General features: G+C 49.4%; 1 protein-coding gene across 32 annotated transcripts in view; it reads left to right on the top strand.

Annotated features, from left to right (window-relative positions):
- Window positions 1-2,541: 2,541 nt before the first annotated feature.
- madd (MAP-kinase activating death domain) overlaps window positions 2,542-17,086 on the top strand; it is a 63,054-nt gene continuing 48,509 nt past the window's right edge. For all 32 annotated transcript variants that reach the window (XM_030377915.1, XM_030377910.1, XM_030377912.1 and 29 more), the window contains exons 1-3: window positions 2,542-2,701; window positions 9,230-9,421; window positions 10,772-11,419. In XM_030377915.1, the coding sequence (XP_030233775.1) occupies window positions 9,363-9,421; window positions 10,772-11,419 (707 nt within the window). In that variant the 5' untranslated portion in view covers window positions 2,542-2,701; window positions 9,230-9,362. The remainder of the gene's footprint in view (window positions 2,702-9,229; window positions 9,422-10,771; window positions 11,420-17,086) is intronic.

The raw sequence follows: 17,086 nt of genomic DNA, 5'->3' as shown, positions 1-17,086 counted from the left end.
TAGATCTTTGTTTTAATTTAGTGCAAAGGGTCATGTCTGCATGATTCATCATTCTTTACTTTTTGCTCTTTAATGCTTCAAGCAGAGCTTGAACTTTGGAACAAATATGTCCCTTCATTGAGTGATTTATCATAAATGATGACAACGGTTGGGGTGGGTTGAATACAGCAGGGTTTATCGTTCCACAACTTCTAATAGCTTACAGAAATGGGTTGATACTTGGATAGATGGTTGCCTGGGGTTTTAACTGCAGCCAACGCTACATTATTTGAAAGTATGTATAATACTGATAATACCATCACCAACTTGGTTATTGAAAAAGTGGAGGCTCATTACATCTGTCCAACCATGAAGTGATGCTTTTGTTCCAAGCTGCTGTGAAAAAGTTGCATAGTACAAACCTAAGGCAGAGCCCAACACTTTGGCTCTCTGGAAGCAATGCTCTAGATGAGGCTAATGTTGGCGCTAGAGCATCCGGTTTCATTCCAGTGTTGTGATGAAGCAGCTTTCTGCTTGTTTATCTTCTGGAAGAGAGACGATATATCATCACAGGGATGTGGAATTGGATCTGATAAAGTATTAGGATTTCGAGATCTGGTAAATGCAAACATCTTTTATAACTTAACTAAGTTGAAATGAGTCGAGTTCTGCTCTAAGTCTATAATGGTTATACTGAGGTACACATCGGACTGGTTTTCTAATGAAGCTTTGATCGAAGGCCTCTCACCTGTTTCCTATGGAGGAAGTGCGGACATTTTTTTAGCGTGGTACAGCATAATGGTTGTCATGGGCGTCGAGGTTCCATGTACAGACTGCCCCTCGGCCATTGGCATCACTTCCTCGTAGCACCGTTTACTAGACAATGAGAAGCAGGTCCAAGTCACACGTGTGAAACTACCAGGTTAGCGTAATGCATTGTTCTAATGCAGCAAGCTGTGGAGGGTGTCTCTGAGGAAATAATTCAGATATTTAATGGACTTAAATTCACAATTGATCAATGGCAATATGACCGCGGGGACAAAGAATATATCACGAGAGGTGCTAACATGTTTTCAAACATTTCCGTTTTTATAAGTTTCAAAATAAGTTGATTTTCTGATCTGATGTAAAGGACTGAATTGTTCTTAAGGTCTTACGGATGGTTAACTAATAATTAAAGAATGGTTATAAATTGACTCTGCTAAAGGGATCGTGGGACATCTTTATTTTTATAGAGGACAGGTTTTTCATGATGTCTCCCCTGTAATTTGACCAGGAAATGCTGCCGGAAAGATAACGACAGATTAACAGTAAAACTTGTTTCTCCAACTTGTGATTCCGTCTCATTCTTATCTCTTTGCCAGGGTCATTTGTGACTGATCATTATCTTAAGCACAACAACAAATGAACAAATAAGCTTATTTGAAATAAATCTCAAATTCGACTACTTTAATAATAATACATTTAATTTAGAGGCGGCTTTCAAGGCACCCAAGGTCACCTTACAGAGCATAAAGTCATCATAAATCGTTTAAAAACAAGACATTGTGGAAAAGAATAATAATGAATAAATAAAACAACAGGACAAATCAAACAAACAATCAAGACAGTGATCAGTTAGACCTGTGCGAGTTTGAACAGGTGAGTTTTGAGTTGTGACTTGAAGGTTGTAATGGTGTCTGACTGTTTTATGTGTGGGGGGAGGGAGTTCCAGAGCCTGGGTTCTGAACAGCTGAATGACCGGGCACCCATTGTAATGAGTCGTGATGTGGGGATACATAGTAGTCCAGCAGAGGTTGAGCAAAGGGAGTGTATTCTTGGAGGAGGTCGCAGAGGTAACTGGGGGCGAGGTTGTGGAGAGCTTTGTAGGTGAGGAGTAGGGTTTTGTATTGGATGCGGTAGTGTACTGGGAGCCAGTGAAGTTGGATGAGGACAGGGGTGATGTGGTCAGATGATTTGGTGCGGGTGATGATCCGGGCGGCTGAGTTCTGAATGATCTGCAGCCTGTTGATGAGTTTGCTGGGGAATCCGGTGAGGAGGGCGTTTGCTTTGCTTTGCTACTATATAATGTATATTTTTCTAGATCCAAATATAGACAAATAAATGCAGTTAAAATGTTCAGAGATGTGCCAAAGTTGATTGTATAGCCTCTTGGGATGTGGGATTGTACCCAAGTTATCTAAAATGTGAGGCTGTAAACACTAATGCTGCTAGTTTTTGTTACAGGCGAACATCATGTGTTGTTAGCTCCACATTATAGGCTATTCTGCATCAGTTATTGGATCATATCAACGGATATTTAAATTATCGTGGTATCAATAAACTCTCTGGGTAGGATGATATTTTTATTTAAAGGTTTCTGAAATATACTGGCTAATAAATACAGATTCATATTTATTAGGGGGCCATTCCCCTTCTGACTTCTGACTGTCAGGGGTCCCTTCTCCTGACTTCCGGTTGTCAAGGGTATCTCCCCCTGACTTCCGGCTGCAACGGGTCCCTTCTCCCGCTTCCGGCTGTCAGGGGGGGGGGGGTTCCTCCTCCTGACTTCCGGTTACCAGGGGTCCCTTCTCTCTCGTCACTCAGTAAGCGGAAGTCCCGCCCACTCCTGCTCGGTGGATCAGGAGGATGTTGAACAAGGCTCAGCAGCATCACTGTTCATCACGATCATCATCCAACCCCAGGGTCGTCATCAGCGGGGAGCAAACGGGCTAACTGACAGGTAGGTGGTGTTCCTCCGCCGGCTCTGCACCCCTCACCACCCCCTCCTGGTTCTCCGTCATTCCCCCCGTAGATCGGTCCGTACGACGACACGTCGGTCCGTGTCTCCGACGTTTAAGCTAAGAGTGATGCTAACGCTGACAGCTAGCCCTCCTCTTAGCAGCCAGCTCTTCTGCTAGCAGCTAGCTCTCCTGTTAGCATCTAACTCTGCTGTTGGCATCTAGCTCTCCTGTCAGAAGCTAGCTCTCCTGTCAGAAGCTAGCTCTCCTGTTAGCAGCTAGCTCCGTGGCTAATCCATCCGTGACGTATGAAGCCGGAGTCCTAGGAGGCGATGCTGAAGGTCTGATGATCAGAGGCCTCTGGTACCGGGAGCCTCTGGTACCAGGGAGCTTCTGGTACCAGGAGGAGCCTGTGGTACCAGGAGCTCCTGGTACCAGAGGCTCCTCCTGGTACCAGGAGCCTCTGGTACCAGGGAGCATCCCGACCAGGCTGCAGCAAGAGTGAGTCTGGTTGAACACATCCAGGGTAGTCAAGTGTTTCTGCTGTCCTGAATGAAAAAAATGAACAGTTAGAGGTGCACTGGCTCTGGTGTGTGTGTGTGTGTGTGTGTGTGTGTGCCTGTGTTGTGTGTCAGTAGATGTGGTCTGTGTGTGTAGATGTGGTCTGTATGTGTGTAGATGCGTGTGTGTGTGACTGTAATATGTGTTGTGTGTCTAATTGTGGTATCACAGATGTGGTGTGTGTCTGTAGATGTGGTGTGTGTCTGTAGATATGGTGTGTGTCTGTAGATGTGGTGGTGTGTCATATATGTGTGGGGTGTGTATGTGTGTGTGTTTGTCCTGTCGTAGTGGTGTCCATCACCGCCGCTGACCTGTTTATATAATTCACCTCGGGGAGCAGAGTGACGGCCGTAACGTGGCCTCGCTGCGTCACGCTCCAGCTGGCCGCTCGCTGCTCCTCTGTCGTCGAGGAGGTGATCTGGGGAATCCTAACCTTGGACGTTAACGCTTGAACGAGGACGGGCCTGGAGTTGTTAATTAAATAAATGGAATTGTGATGAAGAGGTCATCCTGCTAAAAGATGAACCAGACAAAATCAACACGGCCTGACACATATTTTTCTGAATCATTATGTACATATAATTACTAATTAACTAAACCTTTACATCATTTTTTTCTTTTAAAAATCTATTCTCCAATGAAATGGTTGACGATGTGGGGAGAATATGAATCCTTTCTCCGCTCTGTGCTTACATAAGCAGAGTGTTGTGCCGAGGGGTGCCCGGTGGCAGCTGGTGTCTAACCTGCAGCACCCTCCCCTCTGAAGGTGATCCTGAATGGGATGCCGTATCTCTCATTGAAAGGAAAAAGGAAATCAATGAATCTGTTGACCTATACGATTCTTAAAGGTTGTATCAACAGAAGGATTTTACTATTGAGGTTGATCCATTATACAATTGACTTAGACAGATTAACATGGCAACGTGGAGTTAATTAAACATTTAATTAGCTATTTTTATTAATTTGATTGCAGTGCACCCAGTTTTTGTTCAAGTGGGATGCAATAAATACTCCAGGAATCCACCGTAAGCCTCCTGTGTGTTATCATCTGTTTATTCATGCTATTCTTCAGATATTAACCCATCTCAGTGGAATTGCTAATCCAATGAGAAATAATTTAATTATCTTGCTGGATGAAGAGTCTGATGACTATGGGACAGCAGGATGATGCTTACCTCTGCTGCCAGGGATCCCATTGTGGTAAAATGGGAGATCAATGGTCTCGCACTATAGCGTTCATTATGTTAAAGAAAATTGTCACATGGGATACATGAGAGGATGAATCCCTCTGAGCTACTCGAGTAACAAACGTGGCAAAGAAAAACGTTATAGATGGAAGTGAGGCATCACATTGGCCAGCCACATATGGCCCTCTGCCTACAGTTTGATCAAACCCGACCTGTCAGGCTGTGAGTTCCGGCCTGTGTCGGCCCACCAGTAACATTCAGCCACGCAACAAGCCTTCAGCCGGCCACTAACAGGCCCTCAAACACAACCAAACCATGGCAGTACTATTAACATTAAGAGGTCCTCACACACAACCAAACCATGGCAGTATTAACATTAAGAGGTCCTCACACACAACCAAACCATGGCAGTATTAACATTAAGAGGTCCTCACACACAACCAAACCATGGCAGTATTAACATTAAGAGGTCCTCACACACAACCAAACCATGGCAGTACTATTAACATTAAGAGGTCCTCACACACAACCAAACCATGGCAGTATTAACATTAAGAGGTCCTCACACACAACCAAACCATGGCAGTATTAACATTAAGAGGTCCTCACACACAACCAAACCATGGCAGTATTAACATTAAGAGGTCCTCACACACAACCAAACCATGGCAGTATTAACATAAACAGCGGTTATCATCCAGTATCGAGTGTGTTTGTGTTTGATGCCTAACGTGCTGCACTGCAGCCTTGTTTTACCGTCTGTTTGCTGCACCTCCTTTTTTTTTAACAATTCAAACATTTTCAGCAGCTTCTCTTTCATAGGTAGTTATTTATTCATTCTCTGATAACTGAAACTGTTTCAGTGAGGCCTTTTATAACCTCTCCCATTCCTTTGTACATATCCTAGAATTGGCAGCTAAATCTTAATTTATCCTCAAGGAAATGAATGTATGGATAAGTAAAGTATGGTTTCTTAAAATGAATGATGTATTATATTGTGGATTTTCTTTTATCGCTTTTAATTTGAACCAAAGCCTTAAGGTGTTTCACACCAAAATAGATGAAATATGGCCCTTAGCTCCTGACCGAATGCTACTGCACAGCATGCATTATAGTGTGCGTTATCTTTATTTACACCAGTGACCAATCAGCAGGCCCCCTACTCGGCCGTCTGCAGTAACACAACCTTGTTAGAGTCCTGCCTCCTATTGATGTTGTGCTAGCGCTGTAATACCAGCCAAGCTGTCAGAACGTGATTCATAGTGCAACGGCTGGCAAGATATTTCTCATGCAGCACACTCACAATACAACACGAGTTTACTAAATGGTTTTCAAGTCACTAATGGTTCACAGTGGATTTCTCTCCTTATAACGGCTATACTGCAGACACATCGAGATAAGATGAACAGCAGCCAATCCAAGGCTCTAGGTCACATTAATTTGGACAGCATTAGCAAAGGGTGCTCTGTGTTCCTCACTTAAAGCTGCAGTAGCTAGGATTCATAGCCATCATTTGATCTCTTTGGAAGGCCATGGCTCTCAGTCAGCTGGTGTACAGGCCAGGGACAACGTCAATGAGGATATCTGGTGTGGTTGAAGTCTGCCTATATGTATCAAGATTCAGATTGTGGACCACTCCTGGCTCGGTTTGGACCAATAAGGACGTTTCTTAGTTGATTTGTTTGGTGATTCCATCCTTCAAATCACATGCCACATGCCTGTCAATCAAATGTGTTTCATTCCGACGCTGCAGAAACGTAGGGAGTGCTGAGAGAGAGGAGATATTTTATCTCTTTTAACTCTTAAATCGTACCTACAGCACATTTTTAAGCCAGTATTCAAGTTGGTATGGCACATTCCACTATATCAGTATTCCAGTAAATTATGTATCTTTATAAATGCTTTTAATCAGTGTTCTAAGTTGAAATTTGTTCAACAGGAATCCTGCCTGTATAAACTGACATTTCACAACAAAAAATAGATTCATAAGAATATAAATGAAATGACTAGAATAGAAAACATCTTAGTAAGCAATGAGTAATATGACAGACATTTAATATTTATAAAGATACCTTTATTATTTAAGTGACTGTAGTTATGGTAACTTTCTTGAAGTTACCATTGGATGGATTAGGCAGACATCATGTCCCCTCATTTGTGTTGTTAATCATTCAACTTATTGAGCATCTGGAAGACAATGGTGGAGGATTAAAAAGAGAAGAGACCTGGCAATGTCAATTTATTGAACATCAATACAATAAGCTTATCAAAATGCTTGACATTTGACCGACTTATTGTTGTACAAAACAGATCAGTGTTTACTAGAAAAGTCTAATTTCACATGTTATTCTAATTTGAAATGACAATTAAATCCAAATTTAATTGTGTGGTTGGTCGTTATATTCTATTTATACAACATTAAATGCAAAGGCAGTTACTGTCAATTGAGTTATGCTCAGACTTTCACTTAAAGTATAAAAAACAAACAAAAAAAATGTCAGCTTTGATCCTCTTGTCTTGTGTCCTGTAATTGTAATACAATTTAACAGAACATGCCACTGTAAGGTCTTCTAGGATATAACAAACTACTCAAAAAATGACCATTATATGTCATCAGAGATGAGGGAAACTTCTTGCTTAATCTAAAAACAGTAATACTACTTAGTATGTTACGCTTTACTACTTGGTATAATATATATATATACTTAGTATTTAGTGAGTGTGTGTGTGTGTGTGTTCTCCTCTGAATTTTCTGTTCTGGGTCTGGATGTTTTGTTTGTCCCAGTGTCCTGGTTCTCTATTCTCAGAGTACCACGAGTTGACAGATATTAAAACAAATTGACACAAAGAAAGAGCAGCCATGGGAGCAAGCAAACAAACGGTATCAACTAGTTTGCACCGGACTCGCTGCCTGCGCGGGCTCAGTGAGACCGCTTGGAGCCCAGAAGGATTTCCAGTCAGATGCCACATGAGCTGGTTTATAGTGGAAACAATAATTAACGTAATAAACATAATCATGAGCTGATCAACGGACCGTCTAGGACTCGCTGCTGCTGGTTAAACTAAAAATAGAACGATTGCACCGGTCTCCACTATGTTGTGCTTGGCTCATCTTGGGCTCTCTTCGTTCAGTGTCAGGTTGAGGATGTCAAGACGCTATGTTTTGGAGCGGCAGTTCAACCTGTGCTGGGGGGAATTAGTTAACCAGTTAGACGATGGGCTGAACCGATAATCCCACTGATCCCCTCAGACAGGCCCTCCTGCCACGTTGTTCTCCCACTGAGCGCTTAAGGGCCATTCCTCCCTCTGCCCCTCAAGAATATCAGCCCCACCATCTTAGGAGCCGATCCCTGTTAAAGCCTGAGAATCATCCTCAAATTACTTTTGGCTTAACTCTGATTGTCAGAATTTCTTCAGTTTCGCCGGGTTTGCCTTTGATGCGTACAGCATACACCTGTAGATGGCAATTTGCATCTCAAAGGAAGTGATTTGTATCCCACAGAAGGCAACTCAAATATTATGTACTGTGCTTTGTGAAACGATATCCAAACTCTCTTCAGAATTGAATTTGACACACACCACAGTCAATGTTGTAACATGAGGCTGTGTGTACAATAATACTCCTCTAAATAACAAACACCTCATTAATAACAATAATATATGTTCTATACTGTTTAATGCCTGAAGGTTTCTTGCCTTTAATCCATTTTTATGAGTTTGGTTTGGTTACCAGATCAACATTGTGTATAATATTGTTTGTTATGCTTCTGATACCGAAACAACTTCTAGGCTTTTTTATTATTTAAAAATGCAATGTATCAATCAACATCTTATTAAATGTTATATTTGATCCTATTTGGAAAGCCAGTGGTTTTATTGTGTGATTAGTGTTATCATTACTCCTCAGTGTCAGTACATCCTGTACGGCTCTGTCAACACCGCTGGTGATGAGCTTCATGGGAACCTCTTCACTGGGAGGAGGATGGACCAGTCAGACCAGTTGGCTGAGCCCAGTAGCGCTGCTCGTTATGAGGGAGGCAGCCTGTCCTCAGTGGAGCTCACTGGGTTCTTCTCCACTCTCATGTTTCGATTGGGAATGAGAGGGACTGGGAACAATGGTGCTACTAATGGGAGTTATCGGTGAGAGAGGGGGCGGGACTTGGGAGGGAGCGATATCCTGTTCAGTTCCATGGGCTAGCAGGCGAGCGAGGGAGGGACTTCTGCTGGAGGGATCTCCGTCTCTGAGGGAGGGCGGGACTTCTGGTGGAGGGATGTCCCTCTGAGGGAGGGCGGGACTTCTGGTGGAGGGATGTCCGTCTGAAGGAGGGCGGGACTTCTGGTGGAGGGATGTCCCTCTGAGGAAGGGCGGGACTTCTGGTGGAGGGATGTCCGTCTGAGGGAGGGCGGGAATACTGATGGAGAGACGTCCGTCTCTGAGGGAGGGAGGGACTACTGTTGGAGGGACATCCGTCTCTGAGGGAGGGCGGGACTACTGATGGAGGGACATCCGTCTGAGGGAGGGCGGGACTACTGATGGAGGGACATCCGTCTGAGGGAGGGCGGGACTACTGATGGAGGGACATCCGTCTCTGAGGGAGGGAGGGACTACTGGTTGATTTGGTTTAGCGATGTCCTAATTTGAGTGTAAAGACTCACATTATCGTTTCATCCTTCGTCTTAAACAAGTGTTACCCGAGTGCCTCACCTTCGCTGCTCTGCAAAGCCTACCTCATCGTTCCAGTTCGTCCCGGTCACGTCCGTTCTCCTGGTCTGTCCCTGCAGGAGCACAGCAGTCTTCCTCAGAGGCACCGCGGGGATGAAGAGCCCCACTCTGTGATCGGAAGCGACCGCTAATCCCGGGGATATATGTTCAGGACCTCGATGCCGTAGAGACGCAGACGGAGAGAAACCCAAGATGGAGAAAAAGAAGCCGTGTCCTCGACTTCTGGACTACCTGGTGGTGGTGGGGGCCAGGTAAGGACTCCTTTATCTTCATCGTCTTCTGGACTACCTGGTGGTGGGGGGGGCCAGGTGAGCTATTATGGGCTGCCTTGCATTTTATACATCATGGTTTGAGGCGCCTCTGGGAATTAGTGAGAACAAATTCCTCTTCCCAAAGTAATCTTCTCTGTTCCTATAGTTGGATAACTCAGTTACACCCTATGGCAGCCGAATGTAATGTGGGAAGTCACACTGCTGCTACTGTGTTACGTGAGGCTAATGAGCAGGACCAACCTCAGTGTTTAGTCCGTTCTGTGGTTCAGTGTTTAGTCCGTCCTGTGGTTCAGTGTTTAGTCCGTTTTGTGGTTCAGTGTTTAGTCCGTTCTGTAGTTCAGTGTTTAGTCCGTTCTGTGGTTCAGTGTTTAGTCCGTTCTGTAGTTCAGTGTTTAGTCCGTTCTGTGGTTCAGTGTTTAGTCCGTTCTGTAGTTCAGTGTTTAGTCCGTTCTGTGGTTCAGTGTTTAGTCCGTTCTGTGGTTCAGTGTTTAGTCCGTTCTGTGGTTCAGTGATTAGTCCGTTCTGTGGTTCAGTGTTTAGTCCGTTCTGTGGTACAGTGTTTAGTCCAGTCTGTGGTTCAGCGTTTAGTCCGTCCTGTGGTTCAGTGTTTAGTCCGTTCTGTGGTTCAGTGTTCAGTCCGTTCTGTAGTTCAGTGTTTAGTCCGTCCTGTGGTTCAGTGTTTAGTCCGTTCTGAGGTTCAGTGTTCAGTCCGTTCTGTGGTTCAGTGTTTAGTCCGTCCTGTGGTTCAGTGTTTAGTCCGTTCTGTTGTTCAGTGATCAGTCCGTCCTGTGGTTCAGTGTTTAGTCCGTTCTGTGGTTCAGTGTTTAGTCCGTTCTGTGGTTCAGTGTTTAGTCCGTCCTGTGGTTCAGTGTTTAGTCCGTTCAGTGTTTAGTCCGTTCTGTGGTTCAGTGTTTAGTCCGTTCTGTGGTTCAGTGTTTAGTCCGTTCAGTGTTTAGTCCGTTCTGTGGTTCAGTGTTAAGTCCGTCCTGTGGTTCAGCGTTTAGTCCGTCCTGTGGTTCAGTGTTCAGTCCGTTCTGTGGTTCAGTGTTTAGTCCGTTCTGTGCTTCAGTGTTTAGTCCGTTCTGTGGTTCAGTGTTAAGTCCGTTCTGTGGTTCAGTGTTAAGTCCGTCCTGTGGTTCAGTGTTTAGTCCGTTCTGTGTTTAGTCCGTTCAGTGTTTGGTCCATACGTTCTTCTGCGGTCCAGTTCTACGGTACAGTGGTTCTGTGTCTCAGTACAACATGTTGTACTGAGACACAGAACAACGTGCAGAGGTTCCTAGTCCACCCGTCTGAGCCCGTCCTCATGGTCCCCCCCCCCCCCCTCCACAGGCAGCCCAGCAGCGACAGCGTGGCGCAGACCCCCCAGCTGCTGCGGCGCTACCCCCTGGAGGACCACCCTGACTTCCCGCTGCCCCCTGACGTGGTGTACTTCTGCCAGCCCGAGGGCTGCCTGAGCGTCCGGCAGCGCCGCGTCAGCCTGCGCGACGACGCCTCCTTCGTCTTCACGCTCACCGACAAGGACTCGGGCATCACGCGCTACGGCATGTGCGTCAACTTCTACCGCTCCTTCCAGCGCGGCGGTGGCGGCGGCGGGGGGCACCACCGTAACCGCGGCGACAAGGGCGGCCCCACGGAGGCGGCGGAGGCGGCCGGCGAGGGCTCGGATGGCGGCGCGGCCCCCGGGGCGGCGCGCCCGCCCGGCTGCGCCCCGCGGGGGGGGCCGGCGGGGCCCGGGGCGGGGGCGGAGCCCCCCGGCGGGGAGCCCGGCGCGGGCCGCTCCCCGCGGCGGCGGCGCGCGGCGGCGGCGCGGGCGGCGGAGCGCAGCCGGAACAGCACGCTGACCTCGCTGTGCGTGCTCAGCCACTACCCCTTCTTCTCCACCTTCAGGGAGTGCCTCTACATCCTGAAGAGGCTGGTGGACCGCTGCAGCCAGCGGGGAGCCCTGCAGGCCGGGGCCGGGCCCGGGGCCGCCCAGAGGTGAGGGGGGGGGCAGGGTGAGGTGGTGGTTGTGACAGGGTGAGGGGGGCAGGGTGAGGGGGGGGGGGATTGTGTCAGGGTGAGGTGGGGTTGTGACGTGGTGGTTGTGACAGGGTGAGGTGGGGTTGTGACGGGGTGAGGTGGGGTTGTGACGGGGTGAGGTGGGGTTGTGACGGGGTGAGGTGGGGTTGTGACAGGGTGAGGTGGGGTTGTGACAGGGTGAGGTGGGGTTGTGACAGGGTGAGGTGGGGTTGTGACGGGGTGAGGTGGGGTTGTGACGGGGTGAGGTGGGGTTGTGACGGGGTGAGGTGGGGTTGTGACGGGGTGAGGTGGGGTTGTGACGGGGTGAGGTGGGGTTGTGACGGGGTGAGGTGGGGTTGTGATGGGGTGAGGTGGGGTTGTGACAGGGTGAGGTGGGGTTGTGACGTGGTGGTTGTGACAGGGTGAGGTGGGGTTGTGACGGGGTGAGGTGGGGTTGTGACGGGGTGAGGTGGGGTTGTGACAGGGTGAGGTGGGGTTGTGACGGGGTGAGGTGGGGTTGTGACGGGGTGAGGTGGGGTTGTGACAGGGTGAGGTGGGGTTGTGACGTGGTGGTTGTGACAGGGTGAGGTGGGGTTGTGACGGGGTGAGGTGGGGTTGTGACAGGGTGAGGTGGGGTTGTGACGGGGTGAGGTGGGGTTGTGACAGGGTGAGGTGGGGTTGTGACAGGGTGAGGTGGGGTTGTGACGTGGTGGTTGTGACAGGGTGAGGTGGGGTTGTGACGTGGTGGTTGTGACAGGGTGAGGTGGGGTTGTGACAGGGTGAGGTGGGGTTATGACAGGGTGAGGTGGGGTTGTGACGGGGTGGTTGTGACAGGGTGAGGTGGGGTTGTGACGGGGTGAGGTGGGGTTGTGACGGGGTGAGGTGGGGTTGTGACGGGGTGAGGTGGGGTTGTGACGGGGTGAGGTGGGGTTGTGACGGGGTGAGGTGGGGTTGTGACAGGGTGAGGTGGGGTTGTGACAGGGTGAGCAGTGTGCTCTCCCTCCCTGGGCTGGTCCTCCCATCGCTCCCCTTGAGTCAACGCCGTTGGAGGAAGGTCAACAAGGCGCCTGGCGGTGGCCGGCCCTCCGTGGTCCGCACATTAGAGATGCGCGGTTGGCGGTTGCAACCGCGGATCGGGCGGGTGACGTGACAAAAAATAATATTTTAATTAAATTCGGGCGGTTGGCGGTTTAACCAACGAAATTCAAAAATATATACACATTGTTAAATGTCGTTACCTACTTCCAAGCACATTTTGAAATAATCCAATTCTCATCAGGCAGTAAATTGGCCTCTCTGTCTCTATCACACACACACACACACACACACACACACACACACACACACACACACACACACACACACACACACACACACACACACACACACACACACACACACACACACACTAACGGAAGCAAAAAAGTTTAAATTAAGTGACGATCCGTCCCATGTCGCGTCTCCACAAACCTGCAAGTTATGAGACAGCTGTCAGTATTGGAAGAAGCTTTAACGTCTCGTAGATGAAACTGCCTGGGTTATTTTGTTTCGTATAAGTTATATTTTAAAACAGCCATTGTAGCCTACCAATCGTGGAATATGGAATTTCAAAGAGATGATGGAGTGATTTGACTCAGAAGTGACATCAGGCATTGGCAGCGCGAGATGTGCAGAACAAGTTAAACTTCTAGCTCAGTAACATCAACACCTAAGAAAGAAGGTAAGAAAAATAGTCGGAAAACTTTGATTTGCAAGGCAGGCCGGCAAGTGTTGGGCTTGTTACAGTAGCCTATATAGCCTTCAATGCGGTGAAATTTCGGAATTAATAGGCTCGAGTCGGCGTTTCCTTAAAAGGCTATCTTTCATTTTGCAAAAAAAACAACACAGTAGGCTATATTACCATATTAAAATGGTGTACCAAATTGCGTTTTATTACAATGATAAAAAAGTGTAGGCCTACTAGCCTATGGTAAGGTCAGGTTTGCCGATGTGCTTGGCTATTTTAAAGTTTCTCCCTGTGCATCGATCGGAGACAGACGTCACTTCACTGATAATATTCTGGGGATAGGCTACAACATAGCCAATAGGCTTTCATACTAGGGACTTTATCCTTTAAATATCTTTGCGGCATTGGATCAGTCTCCTTTCAAGAACAGGCAAGAACTTTCTAGCCTCGCGTCAGCAGCGCATATACCTAAAAACAACAGGCGGATGGCGGGGGGGTGCGGTTTTGAAAATTGGTCAAAAAATTTGTTGCGGATGGATGGCGGGCGGATCAAGCGTTTTGTGATGCGGTTGCGGATGAAATAATAGCCCATCCGCGCATCTCTACCGCACATGGTGGTCTGGCTGTTAGCGGCCGGCCGGCTCAGAGGAACACGGACTGATCTACGGACTGAACTGAGCTGAGAGGCCGATGGATCTGATCAAACATCCGTTCCCGGTGCTGAACGCCGGCGGGAGGACCCTCGTAATGAGAGGTCAATAAGGGGTTTCTGTTTCCGTCACGCTGAAGTCGAAGGCACACAGTTGTGTGTTGATAGTTAAGTCAACAATGAGACGTCTGTGTTGTGGAAGGTAGTGTTGCGTAAACAATGCGCATGTGACCGTGCATGTGAGGGATGTGCACGCCCAGGGCCTGCAGAGCTGGATGACTGAGCTGCCTGCAGAGCCCCACGGCCCTCTGAAGTCTTCATCCGGTGGTCTCAACACTCTAACGGCGGTCGCACCGTCCAAGGCATTACCAGCAGTAGAACACACCTAGATAGTTAACGCACAGTTACATTAAACATAGGCTGGTGTTAGTATTGCACAATTAAAATTGCGATATCAGTACTACACTATTATCCAAGATGTGTGGAAACACACGTTGATGTGGTTGATGCATTAGAAAACAGCCTTAATGTTAGACGTCATGACTGAATAACAACTCAACGGTCACAGAGCATACCGCCTCGTAACTCAGATAATGGACAGTCCTCGAGATGAGGTGGACATTGTTTTTTGCAGCGTTTTTCTCAGTACTCAAAGACGCTTTACAAAAAGGAATACATACAGACGGTACGGACAAAAGGCATGTTAACAGCCCCACAACAAAAGACAACACATTAAGAGAGAGAGGGAGAGAGGGTGGAAGGTGGAGGGTGATTTGACAGATGTTTTCGGTGGTCATGAAGAGAGGGGAGTTAAGTTGACTTTTGAACGAAAAGGACATACTGGGGAGCTTCATGTCTCGTGACTCGTGTGGAGATGGAGGTGGTGCTCAAGTAGACTCTGCTGGGTGGAGGTGGTGATGGTGCTCCAGTAGACTCTGCTGGGTGGAGGTGGTGCTCCAGTAGACTCTGCTGGGTGGAGGTGGTGATGGTGCTCCAGTAGACTCTGCTGGGTGGAGGTGGTGCTCCAGTAGACTCTGCTGGGTGGAGGTGGTGATGGTGCTCCAGTAGACTCTGCTGGGTGGAGGTGGTGCTCCAGTAGACTCTGCTGGGTGGAGATGGTGATGGTGCTCCAGTAGACTCTGCTGGGTGGAGGTGGTGCTCCAGTAGACTCTGCTGGGTGGAGGTGGTGATGGTGCTCCAGTAGACTCTGCTGGGTGGAGGTGGGGCTCCAGTAGACTCTGCTGGGTGGAGGTGGTGCTCCAGTAGACTCTGCTGGGTGGAGGTGGTGATGGTGCTCCAGTAGACTCTGCTGGGTGGAGGTGGTGCTCCAGTAGACTCTGCTGGGTGGAGATGGTGATGGTGCTCCAGTAGACTCTGCTGGGTGGAGGTGGTGCTCCAGTAGACTCTGCTGGGTGGAGGTGGTGATGGTGCTCCAGTAGACTCTGCTGGGTGGAGGTGGTGCTCCAGTAGACTCTGCTGGGTGGAGGTGGTGATGGTGCTCCAGTAGACTCTGCTGGGTGGAGGTGGGGCTCCAGTAGACTCTGCTGGGTGGAGGTGGTGATGGTGCTCCAGTAGACTCTGCTGGGTGGAGGTGGGGCTCCAGTAGACTCTGCTGGGTGGAGGTGGTGCTCCAGTAGACTCTGCTGGGTGGAGGTGGTGCTCCAGTAGACTCTGCTGGGTGGAGGTGGTGCTCCAGTAGACTCTGCTGGGTGGAGGTGGTGATGGTGCTCCAGTAGACTCTGCTGGGTGGAGGTGGTGATGGTGCTCCAGTAGACTCTGATGGGTGGAGGTGGTGCTCCAGTAGACTCTGCTGGGTGGAGGTGGTGATGGTGCTCCAGTAGACTCTGCTGGGGTGGTGGTGCTCCAGTAGACTCTGCTGGGTGGAGGTGGTGCTCCAGTAGACTCTGCTGGGTGGAGCTGGTGATGGTGCTCCAGTAGACTCTGCTGGGTGGAGGTGGTGCTCCAGTATACTCTGCTGGGTGGAGGTGGGGCTCCAGTAGACTCTGCTGGGTGGAGGTGGGGCTCCAGTAGACTCTGCTGGGTGGTGATGGTTCTCCAGGAGACTCCAGAGGAGGAGATCCTTCCCTCAGCGCCCGTTCTATTCGTAGCCTCAAAGCTCTCCTATCCCAGAGGGAGCCTGGTTGAGCTCCTGCCCTCAGTGTGGCGGTAGAGTGACGACCTTGGAGAAGGACAGCTGAGCTCAAGGTCAAGAGCAGCCGTTTGTTTTCCCTGAATCGTTTCTTGGACGCCGATTGGCTGAGTCTTGTTGCGGTGGCGGCGTGCTCTCAGAGGGGGGGCGGGGCTTATGCTGACGCTGCTGACAGATTGAGGTCCGGCTTGCCTTTAGGGACGTCTGCACGCGCACGGGGGGGGAGGGGGGGGGGGGGGAAGCTAATGATTCATCTTCCTCTGCTCCAACCACACCAGCACGGTCAGGGGGCTGGGGGGGGGGGGGGGGGGGGGGGGGGGGGGGAGGGGGGGGGGAGAGAGGGGGGAGAGAGGGGGGGAGGGAGGGAGAGGGAGAGAGGGGGGAGGGAGAGAGAGGGGGGGGGAGGAGGAGGGGGAGGGAGAGAGGGGGGGGGGGAGGAGGGGGAGGGAGAGAGGGGGGGGGGGGAGAGTGAGAGGGGGGGAGGGAGGGGAGTCAACTCTTGCAGATGAGACTGCGAAAAAGGTTCATAAATACCAAACAAAGTACAGAATAGAATATAGAAATAGTATTACAGCTAATGGGAACATACTAAAATGGAGAGATATTTTGCTTATGGGGGGTGAGGAGGGGGAGTGAGAGAGGGGGGAGGGAGAGAGGGGGGGGGAGGAGGGGGAGGGAGAGAGGGGGGGGGGAGAGTGAGAGGGGGGGAGGGAGGGAGAGGGAGAGAGGGGGGAGGGAGAGAGAGGGGGGGGGATGAGGAGGGGGAGTGAGAGAGGGGGGAGGGAGAGAGGGGGGGGGAGGAGGGGGAGGGAGAGAGGGGGGGGGAGAGGGAGAGGGGGGGAGAGAGGGGGGGAGGGAGGGAGAGGGAGAGAGAGGGGGGGGATGAGGAGGGGGAGTGAGAGAGGGGGGAGGGAGAGAGGGGGGGGGAGGAGGGGGAGGGAGAGAGGGGGGGGGGAGAGTGAGAGGGGGGGAGGGAGGGGAGTCAACTCTTGCAGATGAGACTGCGAAAAAGGTTCATAAATACCAAACAAAGTACAGAATAGAATATAGAAATAGTATTACAGCTAATGGGAACATACTAAAATGGAGAGATATTTTGCTTATATTGTCAAACAAACGGTA

Source organism: Gadus morhua, chromosome 14, assembly GCF_902167405.1.
Source record: "Gadus morhua chromosome 14, gadMor3.0, whole genome shotgun sequence".
NCBI classification, from domain to species: Eukaryota; Metazoa; Chordata; class Actinopteri; order Gadiformes; family Gadidae; genus Gadus; species Gadus morhua.
Note: the sequence above shows the minus strand (reverse complement) of the source record. Positions and strands in the feature narration are given on the sequence as shown.